The sequence below is a fragment of the Phyllobates terribilis genome, unplaced genomic scaffold (assembly GCF_046119375.1).
Source record: "Phyllobates terribilis strain yellow unplaced genomic scaffold, ASM4611937v1 Scaffold_4__5_contigs__length_816908805, whole genome shotgun sequence".
Lineage (NCBI taxonomy): Eukaryota > Metazoa > Chordata > Amphibia > Anura > Dendrobatidae > Phyllobates > Phyllobates terribilis.
Genome location: NW_027362764.1, coordinates 66,644,685 through 66,671,713, shown reverse-complemented (window position 1 = coordinate 66,671,713; position 27,029 = coordinate 66,644,685). Strand labels below are relative to the sequence as shown.

Below are 27,029 nucleotides of genomic sequence, written 5' to 3'. Positions count from 1 at the left end.
TCAGAGCTGTCCCTCGAAGAGGCAATGTCTCATGATGTTTGAGCTCCTGAAACTTTTGTTGTACCAACCGTCGGAGGGTCTGCAGTCGATGCCGATGTTCCCGGACCCAGGAAGACATCCCCGTCCGTGGGTAGTCCTCCTCGGGGTCCAGCTCTAACTCTGTAATCTCTCGCCCCTTTCGCCCGAACAGCAAGTTAAAAGGAGTGAACCCCGTCGTACTATTCACTCGGTTGTTGTAGACCCACACCAGCTCGGCCACAAACTCAGGCCATCGTACCTTCCGATCTTCCTCCAATGTGTGGAGCATTTGGATCAGTGTCCGATTAAAGCGTTCACAGGCCCCATTTCCTTGAGGGTGGTAAGGAGTAGTCCGTGACTTCTCAATCTTGTACAACGGGTGCAGCTCTTCCATCACCTGGCCTTGGAAGCAGGCGCATTGATCAGAATGGATCCTCTTTGGGTTGCCGTACACCCGAATTAAGTATCGGCAGATGGCCTGCGCAGCTGACTCGGTGGTCTGGTCTCTGGTCGGGGTCACTACCGCAAACTTGGTGAAGTGGTCTGTCATTACCAGGCAATGTTCATACCCGAGATGCGCCTGTCCAACAGTCAAATAGTCGATCATCAGCACCTCCAAGGGGGCAGAAGTCACAATGGTTTGTATGGGGACCCGTTGCTCCGGGGGCTTAACCAGCTCACAGCTCTGACATCTTCGACAAGTGTCTTCTATTGTTGCTCGCAGTTGGGGATGATACACCTGCCTCTGCAACCACTGAAATGTCTTCTCTGGTCCGAAGTGAGCCCCTCGTTCATGAGCCTCCTTAGCCACTACTCCGACCAACTTCTCTGGGATCACCACTTGCCAGGTGGTCCCGAACTTTCGCAGTAGCTGCACCCGTCGGTACAGCAGCCCGTCTCGCAAACACAGTCTCTCCCATTGTCCCAGCATTTTCAGTGCTCCCGGGGACAGGGTACTCTTCTCGACAGGGGACTTGCCGCAAAGCCACCCATTGACGTAATTGAGCAACTTCTCTGTCAGTCTGTTGAAGTAGGATCCAGTCATCTCTTGGCCGCCCTAGCACTTGTTCTTCCGACGTCTCTCCGATCTGTCCCTCCGCCGCGGCCAGCAGTCCCACGAAACTTCGGAAGCTAGGGGGGTCTCATCCACCTCCAAATCTTCATCGCGGTCATGATCAGGCCATTCATAAGTCACTCTGGAGAGGGCGTCGGCGTGAGTATTCTCTGCCTTAGGCCGGTAGGCGATCTTATACCGGTACCTGGCCATGCGGGCCACCCACCGCTGCTCCAGGGCCCCCAATTTCGCATTCTCCAGGTGGGCCAGCGGGTTGTTATCTGTTCTCACAAGTACTTCGGACCCGGACAAATACTCTGCAAACTTCTCGGTCATTGCCCAAACCAGAGCCAGCAACTCTAATGTAAAAGAGCTATAATTATCTGGGTTCCTCTCTGAGTCGTGAAGGGAGCGGCTGGTGTACGCAATCACGCGCTCTTTCCCCTCCTGTACTTGGGATAACACGACTCCCAGACCATGTAGGCTCCCATCAGTGTGGAGTATGAATGGTTGGGAGAAATCCGCATATGCAAGTATTGGGGCCTCGGTCAGGGCCATTTTCAGGGCACGGAAGGCCTCTTCCTGGCTGCTTCCCCACCGAATCGCCTGATTCTTGGAGCCCGCCGGCACTCCCTTAAGTAGCTCCAGCAATGGGTTGGCTATGTGGGTGAAGTTCTTCCCGAATCTTCGGTAGTACCTGGCAAGTCCCAGGAAGGCCCGAACGTCCTTCACTTTTTTCGGAGTAGGCCACTCCTGTACGGTCACCACCTTTTCCTGGGTGGGCCTGACTCCTTCACCGGACACAGTATGACCAAGATAATTGATCTGTTGGCGGAACAGGTGGCACTTCTGGGGCTTCACCTTTAGGCCATGACTCTGTAGGCGACTCAGTACTTGCTCCAGTCACTGGGGGTGCTCCTCGAAGGTGGCGGCATAGACAATTATGTCGTCAAGGTAAATCAGTGTCACCTCGAAGTTCAAATCGCCCAGGCACCTCTCCATCAGACGCTGGAACGTCTCGAGGGCGTTAGTCAGGCCGAAGGGCATCTGATTGAATTCGAACAGTCCCATGGGTAATATGAACGCCGTCTTCGCCCGGTTATGTTCGGCCACGGGCACCTGCCAGTACCCACTGGCCAGATCCAAAGAGAAGAAGTATCTTGCCTTCCCCCAAGGCCGACAGGGACTCTTCGATTCGGGGTAGTGGGTAAGAGTCTCGTACTGTACAGGCATTCAGTCGTCTATAGTCCACACAGAACCGCATGGTCCCATCTTTCTTCCGAACCAGGACAATCGGGGCTGCCCACGGACTCTGGCTCTCCCGTATCACACCACTCTGTAACATAAGGGCTAACATCTCCTTAACCTCTTTATACATTCTGGGGAGTTATCTGCCGGTATCTCTCCCGTCCTGGGGCAGCGCTCCCCGTGGGAATCTCGTGGGTAATGGCTTCGGTGCAACCAAAATCATCCTCAGGGCGAGCAAAGACTTCCTGGTACCGCTCCAGTACCTCCTCAACCTGCTGCACCTGTCGAGGTGTAAATTCCGTCAATTCAGCCCACATTCCTTCTAGGATTCTTCATCCCCCCTTCGCACTAGCCCGGTGGGATTCCGTGTCAATCAGGCAGTGAACAGCCCGACGCTTATTTCGGCCCAGACAGTCGGGCTGGTGGAAACCCGGTCCTTGGGACTTCCTCTTTTTCTTTCACCTTCCTCAGGCTCCGGGCTGTGTCCCCCAAACACGGAGCCCGCTAGTTTAACGGCTGCCGCGACAGGGGCCGCCCTCGGCTAGCACATCCCCTGGCGTAATGTCCTGTGCCTCCACACTTCCAGCAGGTCGTGTCTGTCTGTGTAGGGCTGCCTCACTCCCCTACGGAACTCTCCTGCAGGAGGGTTCCTGAATTCAATTCTTTCCATAACTGGAGCAATCAATCTGGATATCTCTGGTGTCGGGGCAGGGGTCTTCTTGAGACTGGACCATTCATCCCGCATCTCCTGTATCTCCTTTCGCATCTCTAAGCCCATTCCGGTTCAGCTGCAGGCGGGGTGGGTACCTCGTTACTCCGGACCATCCCTGCCTGGGCCGTCACCCCCATCTCCTGCTCTCTCACACGTGCCTCTGCCTCCACTTCTAGAAAAGTCATACGTGGGTTGGCGCACAGGCGCTCCCGCAAGGCCTGCTTCAGCTGCACATCCCTGAGGCCTGCCACAAACTAGTCCCTTAAGATCACCTCAGGGGAGCCCATTCCCAAATTCCCCATGTTGTCTTTTCTAGTGATATAGGCATGCACCCTCTGTAAGGCATTAACATACTGCATCACAGTCTCCCCCTCCTGCTGCACTTGGTGAAACAGCCGTATCCTCAGCTCTCCTACATTGGTTGGATCCCCATGCATCTCCTCCAGTATCCGCACCACTTTTTCTACAGTATCCCGGTCATGGGGAGGGCGGTACATCACGGATTGTCGGGCCTCGCCGTCCAGGGCCAGTAAGGCTATTTCTGCTTGCAAGCTCGGGTCATCGGATGCATACGTAACATACTCCTAACTCTCTCAATCCAGTCCCACAGCATCATATTGTCCCTGGTGAACTTTGGGAGATTGCTGAGCATGGCCCCCAGCGGCAAGCTAGATTTAGGGGCTCCCAGGATGGACTGCTCTGCAGTGTCTGTGTCTGACTGCATCCTGCCGACTACGCCAAATGTAACACGGGTACTTTAGATGCAGCGACACAGAAACACAGAGCAGCCAATACAGGGTTAATAAGCAGGGGAAGTTTATACTAACAGGGTCAATCTCCACGCAGGGAGTAACAGGGGAAAATATGGGGGAAAACAAGGGAAGTAGCAGGTAAAAGTCTTTAACTGACAGTTCACAGTTTAACTAGACATAGCAGAGTCGAACCGGTTGTAATCGACAGTTTTTACACTTAGCTGACTCTTTTCCTCCACAAGGCAGTTGAGAGCTGATGCCGGTGTTGATTTCTTCGGGCTTCCCCGCCCAAACAATGCTCTGTCTTCTGGCGGCAGCGGGCGGTCTCCGGTTTTGCCCAATGAGCCCCTACTCCATAACACAGCACCTCACGCTCCACAAACCCTGCGTCTCTTCTCCCTCTAGTCGGCTTGACTCCTCCGGTCCACTGCACTCGGCTCTTGCTCCCAGTACTGGAGCCAGGAGCCTGGACCTCCTCACACTGCTCTCCTGAGAGGGACTCTGCTCTCCTGAGCGGGACTCTGCTCTCGCTTTCCCGCGCAAAAGTCCTCGTCTCTCCCTCTCTCTAGCCACGCCACCAGTTTTCCGGTCACCTGACCTCCCAGCTCTCTCTGGACATTCCCCCAGCTTCCCAGTCACCTGACTCCTGTGCTGGAAGTCTGTCTTCCCCCTGCAACCAGAGGTACGGCCCCGGCAGTTCCGGATCCCTTGTTCTGAAAGTACTTACACCCCGGTCTTCCCTCTTACATGTGTATAGGGAAAGACCTGTCAGTCATGGGGCGTGGGGTGGGGAGAAGCTGCCGGGACCCTCTTTACACTAGTCATCCAGACATATACTCCCCGACCGATGTTTCACTGCAGCATAAATCCTCCATAACAAATCTATAAAGCTTTAAAGCAACCCAATCAGAATACATAAAAAAAACATTTTTTTTTGTGAAAACCACGTTTTAATATCTTATTTCTATTCCGAGATCTGATAATTTGAAGTTACAGGCCCAAAACCTGAGGCTGCACTACTGAGAGATTTGTTTTATTTTTTTATTTCTTTCCGGTGAAGTGTTGTCATGGAGACCTTGTCTGTCCTAATCTCCATGTACAATGATACCTACATCCGACTTGCAACGAGCAATGTCTATTATGTATGTGGAAGTGTAAATCGAAAGTCAGTTCGGTAATTTGGATCCATTCTAGGTCTCCATGGCAACATGGCACCCGTCAGAAACCAGAACAGGAATGACCATAGGATGTTCTCAGTACTGTGGCTTCAGGCTTTGGGCCTGCAAAGTGATAACATCTTTGTGTATATATATATATATATATATAAATACACCCAGTACAGACCAAAAGTTTGGACGCACCTTCTCATTTAAAGATTTTTCTGTATTTTCATGACTATGAAAATTGTACATTCACACTGAAGGCATCAAAACTATGAATTACCACATGTGGAATTATATACTTAACAAAAAAGTGTGAAACAACTGAGAATATGTCTTATATTCTAGGTTCTTCAAAGTAGCCACCTTTTGCTTTGATGACTACTTTGCACACTCAAATATAATATAATATAATATATTATTATTATACAAACACATAGGCGGATGCTTTAGTCCAGGTCTGGGAGGAGATCCCACAGGAGACCATCCGCAACCTCATCAGGAGCATGCCCAGGCGTTGTAGGGGGGTCATACAGGCAGGTGGAGGCCACACACAATACTGAGCCTCATTTTGACTTGTTTTAAGGACATTACATCAAAGTTGGATCAGCCTGTAGTGTGTTTTTTCACTTTAATTTTGGGGGTGACTCCAAATCCAGGCCTGCATTGGTTAATACATTTGATTTCCATTTGTGATTTTTGTGTGATTTTGTTGTCAGCACATTCAACTTTGTACAGAACAAAGTATTCAATGAGAATATTTCATTCATTCAGGTCTAGGATGTGTTATTTGAGTGCTCCCTTTATTTTTTTGAGCAATGTGTGTGTGTATATATGTGTATATATATATATATATTTTTTTAATTGTTTGTCCTACCCAGTATGTAGATGGAAGGAGATTCAATCTTATAGGTCATGTGCCCTGTAAGGCAGCGGTGTTCACACTGTGCAGTAACTGAGGCAGTGACCCAAGCAAGTCCAACATAAACAGCATTATTCAGCAACTCAGGGGTAAACAGAAAGTCCTCCTGTTCGCAGCCGGGTTCACATAAGTCCATAAACAACAGTTGCCGTGGGCAACGGCCGGGCCGCTCAGAGCCTGACTGGTGCAGAGCCTTCCCAGGCGTGGGTTCAGCTACTTATAGGCCCGCCGAGCTTTCCTGCTGTGCTCCTAGCAGGTCCCAACACTGAACAACACTACTCCTTAGTGCAGGGGTTTTTAAAGGACCTGTGGCAAGAGCCACTGGAAAACCCGGGTTGGAGGGAGGAGGCCGCCCTACTGCCTTCCTGTAGCCTCCTCCAAAAAATGAAGGCCCTGCCGGGTTTTACTTAATCTGCCTTAGCCAGATAGCCTGACCAGGTCAACGCTCACCTTCATTCCTGTATTGCAGCCGCAGCTGTGTCTGTGACTGCAATGCACTCCAATGGATTTAATAGGTCTCTGTACACATTCTGGGGGATATATACCTTCCCTCGTATACGATCCCGGTCACTGCCTCACAGCCCACATAAGCTTGCTAGAAGCATTAACATAGGCAGTCATTACATTTAATAGACACCAGGACTGTGGAGTCGAAGTCGGAGCCCATTTTGGTGAAGTCCTAAAATACATAATAAATTGGGTACAGTAGTTCAATGCAGTTTGTGGGGAATATTGTTTTCATAAGAATTTGGGAAAGTTATGAAATGTCCTATAAATGTCTGTCCTTTCCTGATCTAAGGGTCTAGACTTTTAGCTGAGATGAATCTGTGCTACAGTAAATTTATCACTTAAACATGAGCCGTGTATGAGGGAGTCGGAGTTGGAGTCAGTGTCATGGAAATTGAGGAGTCAGTCGTAGGTTTGCCTTACCCACTCCATAGCCCTGATAGACACTCTAATTGGCAGATGAAACCAGCTTACACCATACAGAGGATGGGATTGGTTAATGTCAGTTGACATCATGAAAGGGCATTTCGTCAGGATGACGCTCATTGGCTAAGTCAGACACATATCTACCTATATATATACCTACCTAATGGCTCCATTTTCAATATGCCCACTGGTGAAGCAAGGGTGAAACGTGCGTTGGGGCACCTAGGGTCACATCCCACACCAACCCACTTTGGACATGTCAGTTGCTCTGTATCTACCTTTACTTTTGTTTGGCTTCTATGGGACAATCCTGGTACTGCTTAATATTAAGCAATATACTGTGTATGTATGTATGTATGTATGTATGTATATGTGTATAATATATATATATTATTTCAATGCTGTGAAAGGGTGCCGGGGGGACAAACAAATCTCTGGCCCCTGCCATTGCATTGTGTAACGGTGGCCTATCATTACTGCCATCTTGTTGGCCTAGATGTCATCATGGCACCCAATATAGGTAAACGAATCTCTTAGCGAAGATATGACATAAAAAGAATTGTCACAAAATAACAACAATTTTCTTCATTCCTTGTCTTCTTTCTCTTCCAGCATGAACAGGTTAAACTCCTTGCCTAGAGGATTTGGTTCCTTGCCAGCACTAGAAGTCCTTGATTTGACTTACAACAACCTGAGTGAGAATTTCTTACCCGGGAACTTCTTTTATCTGAGTAAGAACATTTTGTGAATTATTTAAATAGCCATAATCTTACTGCCCCGCTAACCCATCGTCTGGTCCCCAGATCTGATTATGAAAGTGCCCACACACATAGGAGCAAAGTCGGCCATTTAAAATTGATTTCCGATGCACTGGTCGACTATTTTTGGGGTGTTGCAATAGGGCTAGTTTAATTTCAACTCCTGGTCCTTTTGGTTTTAGGTTATATAATTTTCCCCAAGAAGTGTCTGGCAACGTCTTACTCATCTCTCTACATTGAAAACGCATTCTCGGCTGAATTGAGCGCGCATCAGGGGCATGAGCACTATTGACAGAAAGCAGAGATATTAAATATCAGATGGGCCTGATTCAATATTGCACTTGCGCCTGTTTTTGTTTAGTTTTCAATTTGCACCTTTATTCTTTTATTTGCTCCTTTTTAAAAGTATCTACTATATAATTGTCTGTCTGCCATTAGCGGCTCATCTGTGGGATGGAGCTCAGCGGAGTTGCAGCCTGGAGATGAGCGCCGCGAGGCGCTCATCTCCCAGCCGGTACCAGCAGAAGGACCCCGACCGCCGGAACCATCTGCGGGACGGAGATGCAGCCGGGAGATGAGCGGCGCGAGGCGCTCATGTCCCGGCCGGCAGCAGCGGAAGGACCGCCGGCGTCGCTGACATCCATGCGGAAGAGAGGACCGGGGAGCGGCGCTGTGGGTCGGGATACTTCTGCTGCGAGCGCCCGCTCATGTCCCGGGTTCTCGCAGCGGAAGTAGCCGCACAGGCAGCGCCGCTCTCCGGTCCTCACCAAGGCGATTCGATGATTGGTCGTGGTCTTCGGAACTGACCAATCACTGATCTTAGCGCAAAAGTTAAATACCGATGTGCTGATTGGTCGCGGACGCTGCCCGCGACCAATCACCGATTTGGGCGCCAAATTTAAATATCGGCCGCGACCAATCAGCTCAGTAGTGGTTAACTTTAGCCGCAAGATCAGTGATTGGTCGCTGGCCAAGACCGCGACTTGTGCGGCACATTTAAATAGCGGCCGCGACCAATTGGATGTCAGCTTCGCTCCCCGGTCCTCCCTTCCCTAGCCGCTGATGTCCCCACAGTATCCTCATGGTGTTACAAAGATCCGGACATTTGTGTTAAAAATCGCTGATTGGTCGCGGGCACCGCCAGCGACCAATCACCGATTTGGGCGCCAAATTTAAATATCGGCCGCGACCAATCACCGATCTTTGCTCCACATTTAAACACCGCTGTACTGATTGGTCGCGACTAATCAGCGATTTTGGTGCCAAATTTAAACACACTCTCCATTCCTCACTAACACGGTTCGGCGGCCTCGACCAATCAGCAGAGCGATGCAGATCGGGGTTTAAATTTGGCCCCAAAGTCGCTGATTATTCGCGTCTGACGGCCGCGACCAATCAGCAGAGCGTTGTTTAAATTTTGCGCCAAAATCGCTGATTGCGGCCGGCGGCCGCGACCAATCGGCAGTATTGGCGCCAAATTTAAACACCGCTCTGCTGATTGGTCGCGACTAATCAGCGATTTTGGTGCCAAATTTAAACACGCTCTCCAGTCCTCACTAACACAGTTCGCAGATTGGTCGCGGCCGCCGCCCGCGACCAATCACCGATATTGCCGCCAAATTTAAACACCGCTTTGCTGATTGGTCGCGGTTGCCTAACGCGACCAATCAGCGATTTGGGCGCCAAATTTAAACGCCGCTCTGCTAATTGCGCCCCGTCGGCCGCATACCTATTCTAGAATACCCAATGCGTTCGAATCGGGCCACCATCTAGTATTTTATATGTGCATATTTGTCTTTGTTTTGTGTTGTGTTTTATTTTCCTCCAATGTTCGTCATTGGAGTTTGGAGTTTTCAGCTGATTCAACAAGGTCTGCTGAAGTCCAGCGAATGGAAACCTGAAAAGAACATACCTAAACACGGAGAAATAAAACACTTTCCTTTATTCACCACTTTATTAAATTAAAAAAAATAAAAAAATCTTCACATGCCAATCCGACATACTAAGCCTATGGAGGCTCGTTCTGACGCTCCATAGACTTTGCAAGCAGCCACTTCAGGGACCCAGCGATGAAATGCAGAAATCCAAATACTCAATGTGCGCACATACCCTTCACATGTCCAGTAATTATCAGGTAGATTGGTCCAGCAGGAATCCGTTGGCAAAAAAAGTTGTGCAGACTCAACTTTTTTGTCCAGCTAAGGAAAACTGATTTGAACTGGTGGATCCTTTTTTTTTAAATTGAAGTCTATGAAAAATGGATCTGTTAAATAGCCACCTATTTTGTTCCATTTGAAACTGATCTTTTTTAAATGAAATAAAACTGATGGCTCTTTAACAGATCCGGTCTCCATAGACTTTTAATGTTTAAAAAAAAAAAAAAAAAAAAAAAAAAAAAAACTGATTCAGTTCAAATCAGTTTTTTTATAAAGCGACAAAAGTTGTGTCTGCAGATCTTTTTTGCCAACGGATTGCTGCTGGATCCTTTCTAACGGATGATTACTGGACACATGAACATAAGCCTTACAAAGTTGGAAAACTTTTTGTCTCAGATGTACTCCAATGTTCCCCCCCTCCCGGATTGATTTTATGTACGGCAGATATTTTTTTTTTAGCACAAATGTAACAACATTTTAAGCGAAACGTGACTTTTTGTGCTATTAAGTTGCAAAAGACAAAAATAAAGAGCATTTTAGATTTTGCACAGAATTCATGACCTATATGCTCCATTTTGAAGAATTTGACTCAAGAAAAGCCAAGTGACCTATAAAAACCCAGAAGTGATGAATCGGCTCCAAAGTCTATTAGAAGGTTGTTTATGAGATTCCAAAAAATGGGGCTGCTCCTTATAGCGCCTCTCTTGTCCATGGGTTATGAATGGTATTGCAACTCAGTCCTATTTAATTTGCTGCAACATCAAACCCATCCTGCTGATGAGAATAGCGCTGTTTCTAAGCAGAAGTTATTTTTTTTTTTTTTAATTCATAAAAAGGGAAAACTCCTTTTAATAAGATTAGTGGAATATTTACAAGATACCAGGAGAGTTAGAATGGAGTAAACCCAAGTAGATATTGACCCCTTCACCCGACAATGGATCTTATGTGTAGTTTATAACCTTCTTTTTCCTTTTTAAAGGTCCACTTCTGTCATAAAATGCAAATTTGCCTATAAACCTGCCGCATTTGTCCATAAAGGCACAAAGCGATCAAAGCATGCGACCGAAGATGCCACATTTTACTACAGCGCAAATTGTTAATTGTGTCAGTCTCCGAGATATAGATGTTTTCCTGTACATGCGGGGCGGACAATAAGCCTCTAAATCTGCGTTTGACCTGCTTGTTATTACTGTGAGCCTTGTCTATGTCAGAGGCTTTCCACCAGGTTGGGGTTATTAATCAGAGCTGACTCGTGGTATTGATCAGGGCTGCCGCTCGCCGGCTCCACGCTACTCTGTTTATATATTGCTCTTTAATTTGCAGCCACCCTGCGCGCTCTCTATCTAAGTGACAACGATTTCGAAGTCCTGCCGTCCGATATCGGGAAGCTCACAAAGTTGCAGATAGTAAGTAATTTATCTAAATTCCCGGAAAAATCAATTTTTGCTTTCGCAGCTCACAGTAAACTCCAGTCAATTTGAGAAGTCGCATAGTTTATTTTTCAGCAATAAACTACTGCAGCGACTCCTATTGTCCGGACTGTCAGTACGTGGAGGAGGCATCGTTTTCTTAGGGCTCATTTGTAGTTTTCACACATGGCACTCGTACCTGTGATAGTCTGTGGGGACATTCGCTTGTCGAGCGATCCGCATAAAATTGCTCCAATTTTGATCCGAGTGCCTGATCTAAATCGGCAATGCAAGTCTATGGATCCTTGGGGAAAAAAAAAGCAAACTGCACTCGGATAACTTCTGAGTGCAGTCTGATTTTCAAGGTCGGACTGTCACATAGGAGAAGGTGGAGAAACTTTTTTTTATTGGTAAAAGGAGAATGAAGTTCAATGCATGGAGGTCGCAGTGCGGTAAGAGGAGGCAGGGAAAACTTATGACCCAGTGTAGAATCTTTCTAAAGAGCCTTTGTTTTATTCAACAAATTCACATAAAAAGAGAGAAGTTGCAGCTTCACATCCTAAAGTAAGTTAAAATCGGTAGCAGACGCGTTTCGGTTGTATGACCTTATTCATATGCAATGAAAAAGGTCAGACAACCGAAACGCGTCTGATTTTAACTTGCTTTAGGATGTCAAGCTGCAATTTAAGTAAGTTGAAATCAGACACATTTCGGTTGTTTGACCTTATTCATTGCATATAAATAAGGTTAGACAACCGAAACGCGTCTGCTACTGATCTTAACTTACTTAAGATGTGAAGCTGCAACTTCTCTCTTTTTATGTGAATTTGTTGAATAAAATGATGGTCTTTAAAGGAAGGTTCTACGCTGGTTCACCTGTTTTCCCAAACTTTTTTATTCTCCAATTGATGACACTCGGACCACCCTGATCAAAATGATCAGTCCGTTTTTCCCGTACGTGTGAAATACTGACGTCTGAGGAATTACACTAGGATCTTCTTTTAGTAGTTACTAAAGTAAATGTAAAGGTTACATTTGCTGGTTAGTTTTATTATTTTTAGGTAACGTTGCGATGTGAGTTTACAGCTCACTGCCTAAATTAGTGGCAGGTCTTGAAGGGAAGGAGAGCAGCACTTGCAAGCTCTTTCCGATGGAGCTTGTAAGCACTGCTCTGAAGCTGGCAAGATCGATTCATTGCCCCTACGCTCTTCCGATGTTGCTGAGGCAAAGCTGCATCAGATTGCAGCATCGCAGAGCGTACAGTTTGGGGCGGCGGCGCAATTTTGCCGCTGGTCTGAACTGTCAATCATTAAAAGCGAGCCACACACTGACAAGCCGGAAGCCATGAGGATGGGGAGCGGTGCGCTCCTGACGACAACCCCTTTAATATATCATCAAAGACCTGTCATTTTGATGCAAAGCTCCAAATCCCTACTATGATGATAAAAGGTGGAGATTCACTCATCCCTAATTCGCCTTATCACTAACGATCTCGTGAGTGCTGCGGGATCGGCTGCAGGAGCTGTCCCCCGCATCACTGGGACTGCCCGGATCAGTGTTCAGGATAATGCGGGTCTTGGTCATGCATGCACTCTACTGCTCCGTTTATATCTATGGAACTGACAAAGATAGATGATTAAATGTTGTTCATGTCCCAATCCCTTAAAGAAGTTAAGGAAAGTAATGAAGATACATTGGTAAAGTCAACATATTGGAATGTTGGAGACTCCCAACAAGGGGGCCTGAAATTTGGTAGCGGTAGGAGAAGCCTCATGAGAGACGACCCCTTTTATAATGAAACTATATGGAGTAAAGCATGGTAGCCATGCGGACGAATGGCCACCCTTGTACTACATAGAGGAATTGAGCCCACAAGAAATGAAGCCGCTCTTACAGAATTTCCATTTCATGGCTGTATATTATCTGGTAGAAAAGAAGGATGATCAAGTTTATTATTAGGATATATACGTAAAACCTAAAAATAACACATGGACCTTCTTAACACTGATTATTTTATTTTTTTTCCTATTAAGATCAGCATGCGGGATAATGACCTGGTTTCCTTACCTAAAGAGATCGGGGAACTGTCTCAACTGAAGGAGCTTCACATACAAGGAAACAGACTGACTGTGCTGCCCCCTGAGCTAGGTAGGTGGCGAAACCAATAAATTGTCTAACTGTAACTAAACCTAATATTTTTGAAATGTTGTAACAGCTTAATGGCACTGTTGATTGGTGGGCGTCTGGATCCTGAGACTCCTATCGATCACTCAAACAGAAGTGGTCAGCTAATGAAAGCAAGTAGAGCGGTGTACAGACCCATAGACTTTCTGAATGCTTCTGCCTCATGGTATTTTTTGCGTTCGGTGGTTGGGCGGAACCACTGATGAAGTGCAAAATCGGCGAAACAGCTGACTACAGATTGGTGTCTCCGGTTTGGCTGATATCTCTAGTCCTGTTTCAAGATGCGGAGGTTTGATTCCTTGTAGGGGAGAGCTTATTTGCTCACTTTCGGAGCAGGACCATGTGTGGTACTACTGCTTTGCTAAACTGATTGGTTCTCGATGAATGGTTTGTGAAATGTTTTTTTTGAATGAGTTTGTGGCTTTCACAAGATTCTTTCTTCAATAAATCTGGAAAGGGTTCATCTATTAGTAAAATGCCGTGAGATTGGTATTTAAGGATTGATATCATTTTCAGAATATAGGGACTATTGAACAAGAAAGACTACAAATAATAATTAAGGGTTTCATCCTGGTTGATAACCTTTCCAGGACTTAATACCAGTTTAATTGATGTCATGCAGAAGGGTAATTAGCGTTTTATTGTGAGGGGTTTCGTATTTGTACAGAATACTGATGGAAGCTGAGGGGTTGTATCGATCATCAAAGTTAATTAGCTCAGACTATGGTAATGAGTTCAGCTACCCGTCATGATTAATGGCAATATTGTGTGTGTATATATATATATATATATATATATATATATATATATATATATATATATATATATATATATATATATATATATATATATATATATATATATATATATATATATATACATGACGCATGTGATGGGAGAAGTGTTAAATCATGATTGAGAAAGTGGATATTCTATAATCTTATTGTTATAATGGATATATAGGGATGGAAACCATTGCACCTTCTATTAGAAAAAAGGGGGTACTGTGCCTCACCCCTCCATGTGGGATGGCAAAGAAATAGGAGACAGGTAGGTAGACCCAACATGCTGCTCCTGCTATAGCCAGTGTGAGTTATCAAAACCCCTGAGCAAATTGGCCATTGTTCCTGCCACAACAGAGGCTACAGATCACTATTGTCTAGCACTTTGCAGAAATCACTGTGAGGCTTTTACTTGGTTAAAGAAGCAAGTGTGTAAATACCTAGCCGCAGTGATCTGGCATCAATTTCCTTTTCTTAGCATGACCCTTGTGATCACCGCAGTCTGTATTCTATCCACTGCCAGTACTTATCCATACATACAGCTCAGCTTTGTCTTCTGCACTGGGCGTGCACAAGACGTCATTTCTTCAGCCAGCAGATTGAGCTCTCATTCAGCGCATGCACACTTCTGGCGTGGTAATAGTAGTGGTATTTGTAGTTTTAGTTACACTCAGTGAGGGTGGAGAGAGCATTGACTGATTACAAGATCTCAGCTTTGTCTTCTGTTCTGGGCGTGTACAGGATGTCTTTTCTTCAGGCAGTAGACTGAGTTCTCGTTTAGCGCATGCGCACTCCTGTGCTAGTGGTAATAGTGATCGTAGGAGGAGAAGGTGACGGAATTACACTTAGTAAAGGTGGAGCACTGACTGAATCTCGAAATTTCGGAGGGCCCAAACATCACTTAAGCAAACCGTAAACAAACGGCGGCAGCGAGGAGACTGTTAAGAAGACGTTGGAAACAAATACAATGTTGGAAAACTCTAAAAATATTTTCTTTTTCAATTAATAATCAGTGTTTTTTACATTGGGGAAAGTGATGGCATATACCATAATTTTATTGTCGGTAGGGATTCAATTGCCTGAAACTCCTGTCTTGAGAATGAAGGAGCAGTGGCCCTACACAGTTTTTTTGGTACAGCCGCGCTCCCCACAATCGGTTGTGCCGGGAACCACATGACGACCTTACTGCACATCGGTAAATATGTAGGGAAAATCTCTAAAGGGGTTGCAATGCCAAATACTGGTCCTAGCTGTCATATCCCCAATGATTAACGTTTGGTCCCAACCAATGAAAACTTGGAACAAGTCCAAAGAGCTTTGACCTCAATCTTAGAGAGGCACTGCTCTACGCAGATGCAACCATCTAGTGCCCGGCAGATATTAAGCACATGTCCTATGAATTAGTTTGACTCAGGTGCCACATGGTGGCCTCAGAAACTGTCCTGTCTGCCGTTTTAGCTAGTCCTATCAATGTTTGATGTCAAATTGATCGGAAAAAGAAGAGGCGGCACACAAAATTATAGACCACTATGGTAATGATCACTCAATATCGGAACGGCCATTCATGTGTATTTGCAATTATTACAATTCTGGCTGGATTTAGAGGGGAACAGATGATCTCATCCATTACTGGCTTTATTCATGCACTATCCCAATTCCATGCAGAGAAGCACACACCAGGCAAATGTACAGTATAAATCATGGGAGAATCACTAAAACGGCTCATTGTGCATTCTTACTGTTAAACAATTAGAGCGCTATCTAAAGAAGAGTCAAGACGGAGCCCACAAAATCAGAGTAAGCGGCAGGTACAATTAGTGTGATCAATGCTGCTCATTTAGCTTTGTCAGCAGTTGTTTCGCTGACTATATATAGAATCCATAACATCAGGACGCCGGCGCTTATTTCACCGCGGCACGTAAGATCTGACAGCATCGCCGCTGCTCCAGCGCATTAATAACCCGTCCTGTCTGCAGTAAATTCACGCGGAGAAGCGAATACCTGTGTTATAGGCTATGACACTCTCTCGATCCACAGAGTCACATCCAGATTCCATTATTTTTTATTTTGCTTATTGTCCGTCTCCGAATCTGCCATTTTCCGGGACAATGAATTTCCCAAGGAAGTGATGTGCACGTTGATGCATCTCTCGACGGCGCTTCAGGGACAATTGAATGCGGGGTAAAAAATGACAGTCAGGTTAAAAATGACTATTTAGTACAAGTTGTTTATTTCTTGAAATAATCCTGCGGTGAATGACACATGAGAGCACAGATTTCTACTTAATGAGGTTTCGCTCGCTTTTCTTACCTTTTGGAAATGTAAAAGCCTAGAAAGTTCCCTTCTGCGGCACTACGGGAAGAAATGTAGCGGCGGCGGAGTATGGAGACAATCCCGGAGAGAGCTATAGGACCGAATGGATACAACACCGATGACCGCCGCCTGCCATAAAGATAACTAAGAGAGAATTTATCCTTCCTTCCCCCATAACTTCTCCTCCGTTGTTTCCAGCTTTGTCCCCTATTATCCTTCTGTAATGGCATTTACAGCTGCTTCGTGCTATGGGGCCTTGTAGTTATTTTTCCCATGAAATTTTAAAGTTGATGCCATTTGCAAGGGACTCTGGATAGAGTTTTTAAAGAAGCAACCATTTATTTTTTTTCCGCCAGGACTAAAATTTGTTTTCCCATTAGGCCACGTTCACACTATCCGTATTTGGTCAGTATTTTACACCAGTATTGTTAAGCCAGAAACAAGTCACCACTTCTCCATATTTCACTCACTTCTGGTTTTGGCTTACAAATACTGATGTAAAATACTGACCAAATACTGATCTTGTGAACGTGACCTTAAACTGATGTCTTAGGGCACTGGCATTTTTGGGAGGGATACATCAATGATATATATATTTAATTTTCATAGTCAGTATATTTGTCCCGTTACACCAGAAATTGAGCCATGTTGCCGTTTCCCTTCCCATCTCCGTAGGTCCTCCCAAGACCGGCAGATTCCCCGCTGGTTAGTCAATGGCTGCTGGTGCGTCCACAATTCCTAAAACATCGCTTCTCTGCCTTTTGACTAATATTAACAGTAATGTCTGGGTTTGGCCTCGGCTTTTGGTACAGGATAGGTAGACTAATGTTTGACTAATGTACAGGGTGTGGAAGATTCTGGGTGTACCTCCAGTTGGCCCATATGGCTACTGATAGGTGGACCTTGATCCTCTTGATCAAAGCCATGAATTGGGTTATTTCAAAGCCTATGATGCTAAAAAAAAAAGTTCCCCAGGAGTGGTAACATCGGAGTGTCAGAGTTCGCTGACACCCCAAGGGCACTTTGCAAACACTTTGCTTTTAGGCTATGTTCAGACATGTTGTGTTTTACAGCGTTTTTTTTTCTTGCTGCAGATTTTTATGCAAATTTTTCAGCTGCATTTTGCAGCACCAGCAAAGTCTATGCGAAACCCGAATTCCCTGTTCCCACAGCATGTCCCTTCTTTCAGTGTGTTTTTCAGTGTTTTTTCACCCATAGGAAGTAATGGGTGGTGAAAAAAACGCTTCAAAAAACGCACCAAAATTTGCATCAGCGTTTTTTCAGCAGTTTTGATGAGTAAATAGAATGTTTGTTTTTTTTTTTACAGAACTTTATGTACATTCCTAAATAGAGACAGAAGGACGGTGAAAAAAATGCTGAAAAAGCGCAGCAAAGCCTGCGTTTTTGACGCAGCTGATTTCCTGCCAGAGATTAGGTTTTGCTGCAGATTTGTGATGCTGAAAAACCCAACATGTGTGAACGTAGCCTTAGTCTAGATTCTCGTTTTGTTTCATTGCAGGTTTCTAAACTTGAAATCCTCAGCGTTTCTGCAACTAAAATCTGCACAAAAAGCATAACAAAACAATAGCAGGCCTGCGGTATAACCTGCAGATTCAAGGTCCCCTTGGAAGGATTGAGTAAAAACCGAAGGCAAAAAAGGGGCGTTTATGCAACAGAAATTGACATGCTGCGGATTTACTAAAAAGCAGCAAAAGCCCATTTCTTGGCAAAAATCTGTTCACCCCTCCTCCCCCCCAAAAAAAAATTCATCCACTTTGCTGGTGCAAATACACAATGTGTGAACCTGGCCTTATACATTTGCACACATGACTCTATTTGTCAGTGATATATATAAAAAAATCCTCTAATTACAAGGTGTTGATTTAAGCTAAATATGCAAATTACCTCTTCAGAGAGGAAGAGGACTTGAACTCTATAGCGCCACCTGTTGGAAGCAGCAATCCTACAAGTCACAATTGACTCTTTAACAAGTCTTGTAATATGACTTTGGATAAAAGCCAAATCAAAATCTCATTTTACAGACACGGTGTTTCTGGCTATTGCCCCTCATCAGTGCAAAGTATGAGATCTGATTTGGCTAGATGAGAGGCTCTGGACTGAGGTCTAAGGGGCAACATCTCCTTGTGGAGAGTAACAAGCCAAGCCTGGCATGCCAATGTAAGGAGGCTTATTTGCCGTGCAATGCTCCTCTGGGAAATTTAATATGCAAATTGCCTCTTCAGAGAGGAAGAGGACTAGAACTCTATAGCGCCACCTGCAAATTGAGATTCTGATTTGGCTTTTATCCTAACAAGGCTTGTTAAAGGGTCGATAATGACTTGTAGGATCGCTTCTTCCAACAGGTGGTTCTTGTAAACCCCTAAAGATACACTCTGCACACCAGCTGTGATGAAAATATATGTGGGAGGCTCAGGTGTTGAGCCAGCTCCATACCGAGCAGATACTGGCAGTGTTACACAGCTGGCATCTACCTGAAACAGCGAGCGGCCCGAGGAGCGATCACTGCTACTTAACCATTTAAATGCCACTGTAAATCCCTTGCTGCCATATCTGTAGGACTTCCTCCCATCCCGGTGCAATTGCTGGGAGCTACTAGGTCACCATGTTAGCCAGGATACTGCTAGGCATCATAAGAAAATATCAATTACATTACCGTATATGCTGCAATATAGTTTTGCAGTATATAGAACAAGCGATCAGACGATTTCAGTTTTAAGTCCCCTAGGGAAAGTAAAAAGAAATAAAAAAAAATAATGTATTTAAAAAAATAAAACCTGTATAATTAGCCCAACTTTTCCATTTAAAAAATGAAGAAATGTTAAGAGAGACTTATTTGGTATCGTCGTGATCACAGGTATGACCTATCAAAACAGAAAATTATTTAAACTGTAAATTAAATACTGAAAAAAAAATGCCAGAATTGCTCTGACAACCCCTTCTTAAATACTGTATTCTGTAAAGTACAAATAAGAAATATTCACCGCTGGCGATAATTCAGCGATGCTGGCACTGGGTTTCCTGGTGCTCACGTGGCATAACAATCAGAGGCCGCTAATGGGCGGCAGTTCACAGACTTCCCTTGAACGTCTGTGTTTTGATGGCGAGAAATGTGAGTGATTCAACCTATTCGTTGGCCCCTGATTGTCTGCAGCGCTTACGTGGCATAACAATGTTGGATGAGTGCCAGGAGACCCTGTTTCTACATTGCTGGAGATGAGCATCTGTTATTTCTATTTTACATTGAGGAATACAGTATTTAAAGGGAATCTGTCAGCAAGTTTTTGCTACCTCATCTGAGAGCAGCATGATGTCTGAAAAGAGACCCTGATTCCAGCGATGTATCGCTTTGTGTCAGAACTGCTGCACCCAGAAAACTATCTAGTTTTTACATTTAACTTGATGAAGCAGAGCCGAGGAAGCTAACCCCGCCCACACCAGGCTCCCTATGTACATTGTCTATAGACAGTGAGCTGCTTATCACAGGAGGGGGCGGAGTTGGACGAGCATGCACACACTGCTGTAGATTCTGTAGTCCAGGCAATGATAATCACAAGGAGATAAAACCTCCATTGTAAGTAAACAACAGCACACAGCCTGACATGTGACACATGGTTGAAATCTGTGTTTTAACCCCTACCTCATGCTGTCCTCAGATTACATAGCAAAAACCTCCTGACGGATTCCCTTTAAGAAAGGGTTGTAGATAACCCCTTTAAATTTGTCAGTTCATTACAAGTCTATATACCAGCAAAATTAAATTTACACTAGTTTCTGGCTTAATTTCTAGCTATTCCATTTTATCTTTTGATAAGTCCTTTCCACATAAAAAAAGAGAGAAAAGCAAAAAAAGTTTCACATTTTAATGAAAACCCTTTTTTTCCCTACTATATTTATTTGCTGTGATTGAGAGCACTCCGACCATAGCCAGGCCTGCGCTCAGCCGAGCAGTGAATACAATAGACAATGCTCTGTGCTGCTGCTCACAGAGCATAGTGTAGACTGGATACAATTGTAGCTACTTCTCGGCTGAAATCAGGACTAGTTAAGTGCAGGTTTAGGCTATGTTCACACATCTTGGTTTTTTTCAGCGTTTTTGATGATGCACTTTTTATGCACAGTTTCAGCTGCCTTTTACAGTACCAGCAAAGTCTATGCGATTCCAGAAATCTCATGCACTCATCTTGTGTTTTGTTTTTTTTTTATCAGGATTTTGTGCTTTGCATGTTTTTTTGCAAAATAGAGCATGTCACTTCTTTTCAGTGTTTTTTCAGCTTTTTTCACCCATTGGAAGTAATGGGTAGTGAAAGAACGCTGAAAAAAATGCTTATTGAGAATATAGCTATCTGGTTTTGCTGCATTTTTTGTGAAAATAAGCAAGTACAACAGTATGTGAAACACATTTATTTTTGTGATTTTTATCATCTTGTCTTCATCACTGAGATGGAAGTTTGTATTAGGACAGTTTAATTTAAATTAGTGATGAGTACAGTGTAAACATTGGCTGAGCTAGGTATGAGATTGAACAATACCTGTGTTCCCAGGGAGGTGTGAAATTGAACAATGCCTGTGCAACTGAATGGCAGACCATAGTGTGAAAATAAATAGTGTCATACAAACTCAATGCACTGCCATTGTCTTAGGCAAACTATTCCTGAACAATTCACCTCCCCCACAATAATGCCAAAACCAGAATGAGATTTTTTTTTTTTCACTGAACTTTATGCACATTCATAAAAGAGACGAAAGGACAGTGAAAAAAACGCTGAAAAAATTCACCAAAAAACAAGAAAAAAAGCAAGAAAAATCCTGAACAACCTTCTGGCAAGAGATCAGGTTTTGCGGCAGAAAAAAAACCATGATGTGTGAACATAGCCTTACTGTCTCTGTATGTAATGACATATTTATGCAGAGGAGCCGTACTGCCGCTCTCCCACTTCTCCGGAGTTGTGGAATGATCCCAATTTGCACAAGTTCATTTTACTGCAGAGCAAAAGAAAAAAAAAATAAATGAAATGACAGAAGCCCACACCGAGCGTTTGTCTAAGTCTATTTAATGAGGTTGGATTGAGGGAATTTTACATAGAAACGTCTCCTCTCCGCAGGTCATTTTTGGTTTTTCTTCTAAGTCTCAATGAATCTCAGACATGAGCATAATTGGAGGAACGTGAAAGCTGAGTTCTGTGTCGCCATTAGGTGATTTCTTCTCGCCATGTGAATGCAGAGTTAAATATCCAGTGCCATGCGGTAATAAAGGGGTATGTTGCATTGCACAGGGGCAGATATAGGGCAATATGGAGCCATACACATGCTTTACTTTTTTATTGGATTGTAGACAGCTCTTTTTCTTTTTTTTTCGGAATTCACAAGGAAGTTTCTTCAATCTGTCATCTAATAATTCAGAAAATCTGGTAATCTGACATTGGTTTCCAACACAGAAGAGAAATAGAATATGGAATTGTAGTAGATGTATTTGAAAACTGATATGTAACCAACAATAACATGATTAGATTTAGCAGTGGAGGGTCTTTCATTTAGGTCCCTCGTCTACTAATGAGAACAGAGTGTGACTACAAAGAGCTTCTCCTACTCTGGAGGACCAAACCTGTCCATCCATTACATGTACAGACCAATGATTTGGTTAAAAAGGGTGTAATGCTTAATTCTCCCTGCTGTAGCGCTGCTGGCAATATGAACACTCACTGCTGGGTTCCTGCACAGATCACAACTGATCACTGAGAGTTCCCTCATTAGGAGACTCTATGATCAGGATTTTATCAGGGGAAGGTGAAGATCCTCTTTAACATTCTAACGTTCTATTTTCTTTAACCATCTAGTAATCCCACACAATGGACCTCCGTAGACTAGCAATGTAGCTTGAAGATCCTGAGCCCAATGCAAAATCTCCAGGACCACCAACTCTCATGGGTCTTTAATATATGGTTCAGAGGGACACTTTTGGCCCCACCAAACTCCAGGGCCGGGTGCAGCTGCATTCTCTGTAGTTACTCCCCTGGTTAGTAGATCCTTTACATCTCCACTGCATGATGTAGACTCTGTTCACATCTGTCTCGGAGGTTCCATTAGGAGCCTCACTTGTCTATTTTGAATTTCTCAATAGGGAAAATAAGCTGGCAAATGATGGACGCCATGCTGTGACATCGCGGACCCGATTACTGGTCATTTGGATCCATCAAGTGTTGCAATCTACCTGAGAGCACGTTGTAGCCAGAATTCAAATGTGAACAGAACCTCAGATTGAAAGACTTTCAAAATGCCAAACCCCATCTTAAAAATGAAGTCTCTACGATGATGCGTTGATAAGAACAGGAGCAGTTATGCTGTGGGTGGCTACTCAAATGGATGTCAATGCAATACTTACACTGGCCATACATATTAGATGGCTGTCGGATGAACGATGCAATGTCATTCGGCCTACAGCAATATCAGCCGACTCTCCCATGCACAGGTGCTCAGCGTTCCTGTGTTTTCTCAACTGACACATCGGCTGACGGTTTACCTCCCGGACAGCAGTGCGATCTGCAGTCTGAAATCAGACATGTTCAACTGACATCTCTCCCAACCATCAGTCAGCCAATGCCCCCATACACATTAGACCATCAGACAAACCCATTGACATCAGCTGGCATTAGTCTGTGTATGGGAGCCTTCAGTAGCAAGTCTGCCATATTGCGAAGACTTCTAGATGGGTGTTCCAAGTGCGGGCCCACCCCCCCTCTTTATTACAGTCAGTTACTGCTTAAAGAAAACTTTGCACTAGATTTTTTAATTTGAACAAAGCACCTCATCCAATTGGTGCTGCTCCACTGATTCTCGAACAGCTTTTCTTTTCCTTGTGTGCCCCCCTGTTCCAAAGTTATACCCTTGGGTGATAAAGGTGCAAAGTTTCCTCTGAAGACACAGGGGTCTCCTGTTCTCATAATACTACTCAGATAACACAGGGTGATGGTTAACCGTGTGGCAATACTTTATTGAACCACCAAACCGACAATAACGTATAGAACAGTCCCAGCAAATACCCAAGATGATGCAAATTACACAGTCTCACCCTTCCGCTGACTCGCCAGGATTAGAGCAGCTGTGACTCCGAAGGGCTTCCCCTGGCCGACTACCCCCACCAGTGGCACCCCGCTTTTGGCGGGGCACCCACAGAGAGGAGGTAACGACAAGCTTAGGACAGTCCATTGAGGTATGTGGCCAAGAGAACCAAGGGTCCCAACCTTGCTTTCTCCGGGCGTATCCATGGGACCATATAAACGGAGGGTCCCGACCTGGTTTCCCCAAATGTATCCATGGGTTCTGTGATAGTCAATGGAGCAGATCTGTATTCATTCATCCAGAGCCGTGGTCCCTTAAGCTGGCATCCTCTAGAATTCAAATCTGTGTCCCTCTTGATGGAGTAATGGTGTCCTGTAGATCTGTCGCGTAGAGTATTCCTGGCTGTGGTTTTGTTAAAGACTATTTGATACAGAGGCATATCTGTCTTATATAGTTCACAACTGTCCTTTCAAACCAACATCCACAGGTCAGGATCAGGGATGATGTTAACTCACATTGCTCATCCACAGCTCATCCCCCAATGGTAACTTGCAAACATTGAAGGATAAACTATAACTGTCCAAACAATGCAAGTCAAGAAGCTGCATGGACTTATACAGTGGAAATCAACATATTTAGCAAACATCCATTTTTCAATGACCCGGCGTCCCTGACTTGCAGAGATAGCAGTATAATAAGTTGAAGTAAATATCAACTCAAGTGTCAACATCCAGGCTTATACAAATAATATTCTGTGCTTCTTGACCAACCAAAGAGAAAACATCAGTTCAAAAATCAACATAAAGATAATAGCATATTTCTCCTGGCCTTCTGAGTTTGTCTATTTCCCTTCAACCAACTAGGCGTATACTACAGAACTTCTTTCTTCTCACAGCTGTGATTTGATTGTCCAGTATCCGAGAACAAAAAGTGAACGCCCACAGAGAAGATCTGAGGTGTACGCCTGGTTGGTTCAATGGAAAATTTGTGTCTTTACGGACCTAACTTTGGAACTGAGTCAGTGGTGCAGCCTCAGTTGGAGGAACTCTGTTTTAAATTAAAAATTCCAATGAAAGATCCTCTGTAATAAGGAATGGTCAGGGATAATCTAGATGAGACAGCAATAAAAATCGAGAAGAAAACCAGTTTGTCTTGCCAATTCATGAAGGCCAAATGGTTATTAGATGTATTCTTCACTAACCTTCGATAAACGCTAGCACCACCAGTGGTGACATCTTCTCCGTCCCTTAGGAAAGCAGAATGGGTTTCCTCTATAGAAGCATGTGTTCTCATCCCACAAGACCCCAACATGTGTAATCACCTCTGTTCCAAGTAGCTACCTATACAGTTTGATACATAATATTCTATACGGATGATTTTGGTTCCTTTAAGGCAAGATGGCAGCCATGACTATGAGTAGATCCGGTGTGACTGATATGATTGCTAGCTGTTTGATCAGATCATGTCATATTATATTATTAGGCAGCACCGTCACTCGTCCTCTCTGTTATACATAGCCATCCATAACTGCGTAAAGCCAGCATCCCAGGTAGTGATCGTTCATGGTCCATTAAGCTGTGCGTCACGTCTGCATTAACTATGTTTATTGATGAAGCCCAAGTACTTTTTCTGACGTTATAACGATGGTAAAATGATGGATTGTAACCTCCGCCAAAACATATCCCTTTTCTATCACTCCGGAATAGACAATGTATCACTTTAAAATGGCTGTCAAATAATCATGTTTAGACGGTATAACAAGCAGTCAATATTCAGATATCGCTCACCCCCCCCCCCCCCCCATCGCTCGCTCTGTGGTCAGCGGGATCTGCTCTGTGAGAGTATATGGTCCCTTTTATTACTGAGCCATGTCTGTCCTGCACATTACCTGCTTTCAGGACTATTTATTTTTTTTAGTAACTTCATCCTTATGATTCCAGAAGAAAATGTAATCGGGGATACAAGGCAGTACAGTATATTAATGGGTCTGGAATATGGAAACAAGGGTCTTCTTGGACGATTCTGGCAGATCCATTGGATAATACCACGTTATCCGGTGGGATGGTGGTCAAGAGACTTCCATTCTTATTCTACATTGTATGGAAAACATTGCACCCCCTCCACATTCCACCTATAGGAGTTGTATGACCTCCCAGTCTACATCCATAGAATATAATATGGAGTCGGTCCCTTTGCAGACTTCCCGCTCTTCAGGGAAGGATTTTTATAAGATTTTGGAGGTATCTACAGGAATTTTTGCCCCTTCATCCAGAAGAGCGTTTGTGAGGTCAGACCCTGTTGTTGGGGGGAGGCCGGGCTCATAATCTCCATTCTAGTTTATCCCAAAGGTGTTGGATGGGGCTGAGGTCCCGGCTCTGTGCGGCCGGTCATGTTCTTTCCGCCGCTATGTCTGTATAGACCTTGTGCACTGGGCACAGTCATGGGGAACAGAAAAGGGTCTGCTACATAGGTTGGAAAAAGTAAAAAATTGTGGAAAGATTTCCCTTCACTGGAATAAAGAGGCCAATCCCTGAAAATCATCCACCACACCATTATCCCACCTCCACCAAACTGTACAGCGGGCACAACGCAGTCAGGGGGTAACGTTCTCCTGGCATTCACCAAACCCAGACTCCGATGCCAAATAAAGAAGTGTGATCTGTCACTGCACAGAACACGTTTCCTTTAGAGTCCAGTGGTGGCGGCTTTACACCACTTCATCCAACGCTTGGCATTGTGCTTGGTGATGTAAGGCTGCATGGAGCTGCTCAGCCATGCAATTCCATGCAATGATACTCCCGGCGGGATTGCCGTTCTTGTGCTGATTAATAACAGAGGAGGTTTGGAGGTGAAGGTCAGAAGAAGTGGTATCTTCATATTTTAGATTTATTTGGATTATCCTGTGGATAAGGCAGGAATGTCTTGGGTATGGGGTACCAAGTTTTGTTTTTTTTTTGCTTGTATTTGTAAATCCAACATTTTAATTATTGCCATTTTTATGGTCTTTTTCAATGGATTGCATGGCTCACAGTGTAATTATGCAGAGTAGCTGAAGACCCGCCCTCAGAGATGTGTGATCCACGCCCTCGTGGTAAAGATGATTCAAAATCTGCTTTAAATAAAAGGGCTCATATTTGGAACCGTATGGCGGAAAAAATAACAGAATACTGAAACGAGCCATGGGGATAAAATAAGAGCAAGACTCTGACAGGTCTTCTTTAAAGGGCTCTTCTAAGATTAATAAACATGGCTACTTTCTTCCTAAAACAGCGCCTACATCAGCCCTATTGAAGTTGTAGTACCAGATACCAATCATGGATGGGTGTAGTGCTGTTTTTGTAAGAAACCAGTCATGTTTTTCTAATCTTTGACGATCCCTTTTAAGTTTAACACTTTTCTATTCTCTGACCTTTGTGTATGATATACAGTGGCTTGTGAAAGTATTCACCTCCTTTGGCATTTTTCATGTTTTGCTAACTCAGAATCTGGAATTTCACAGTTTTCTTGAGGGTTTGCATCAGTTCATGTACAGAACATGCCTACAACTGTGA

The 27,029-nt window shown here is 44.5% G+C and overlaps 1 protein-coding gene across 2 annotated transcripts in view; it reads left to right on the top strand.

The window, feature by feature from the left end:
- The window catches only part of RSU1 (Ras suppressor protein 1), a 170,368-nt gene that overhangs the window by 31,055 nt on the left and 112,284 nt on the right, over nt 1-27,029 (top strand). For both annotated transcript variants that reach the window (XM_073676494.1, XM_073676492.1), the window contains exons 5-7: nt 7,412-7,530; nt 11,037-11,119; nt 13,156-13,270. In XM_073676494.1, coding sequence (XP_073532595.1) covers nt 7,412-7,530; nt 11,037-11,119; nt 13,156-13,270 — 317 coding nt within the window. The remainder of the gene's footprint in view (nt 1-7,411; nt 7,531-11,036; nt 11,120-13,155; nt 13,271-27,029) is intronic.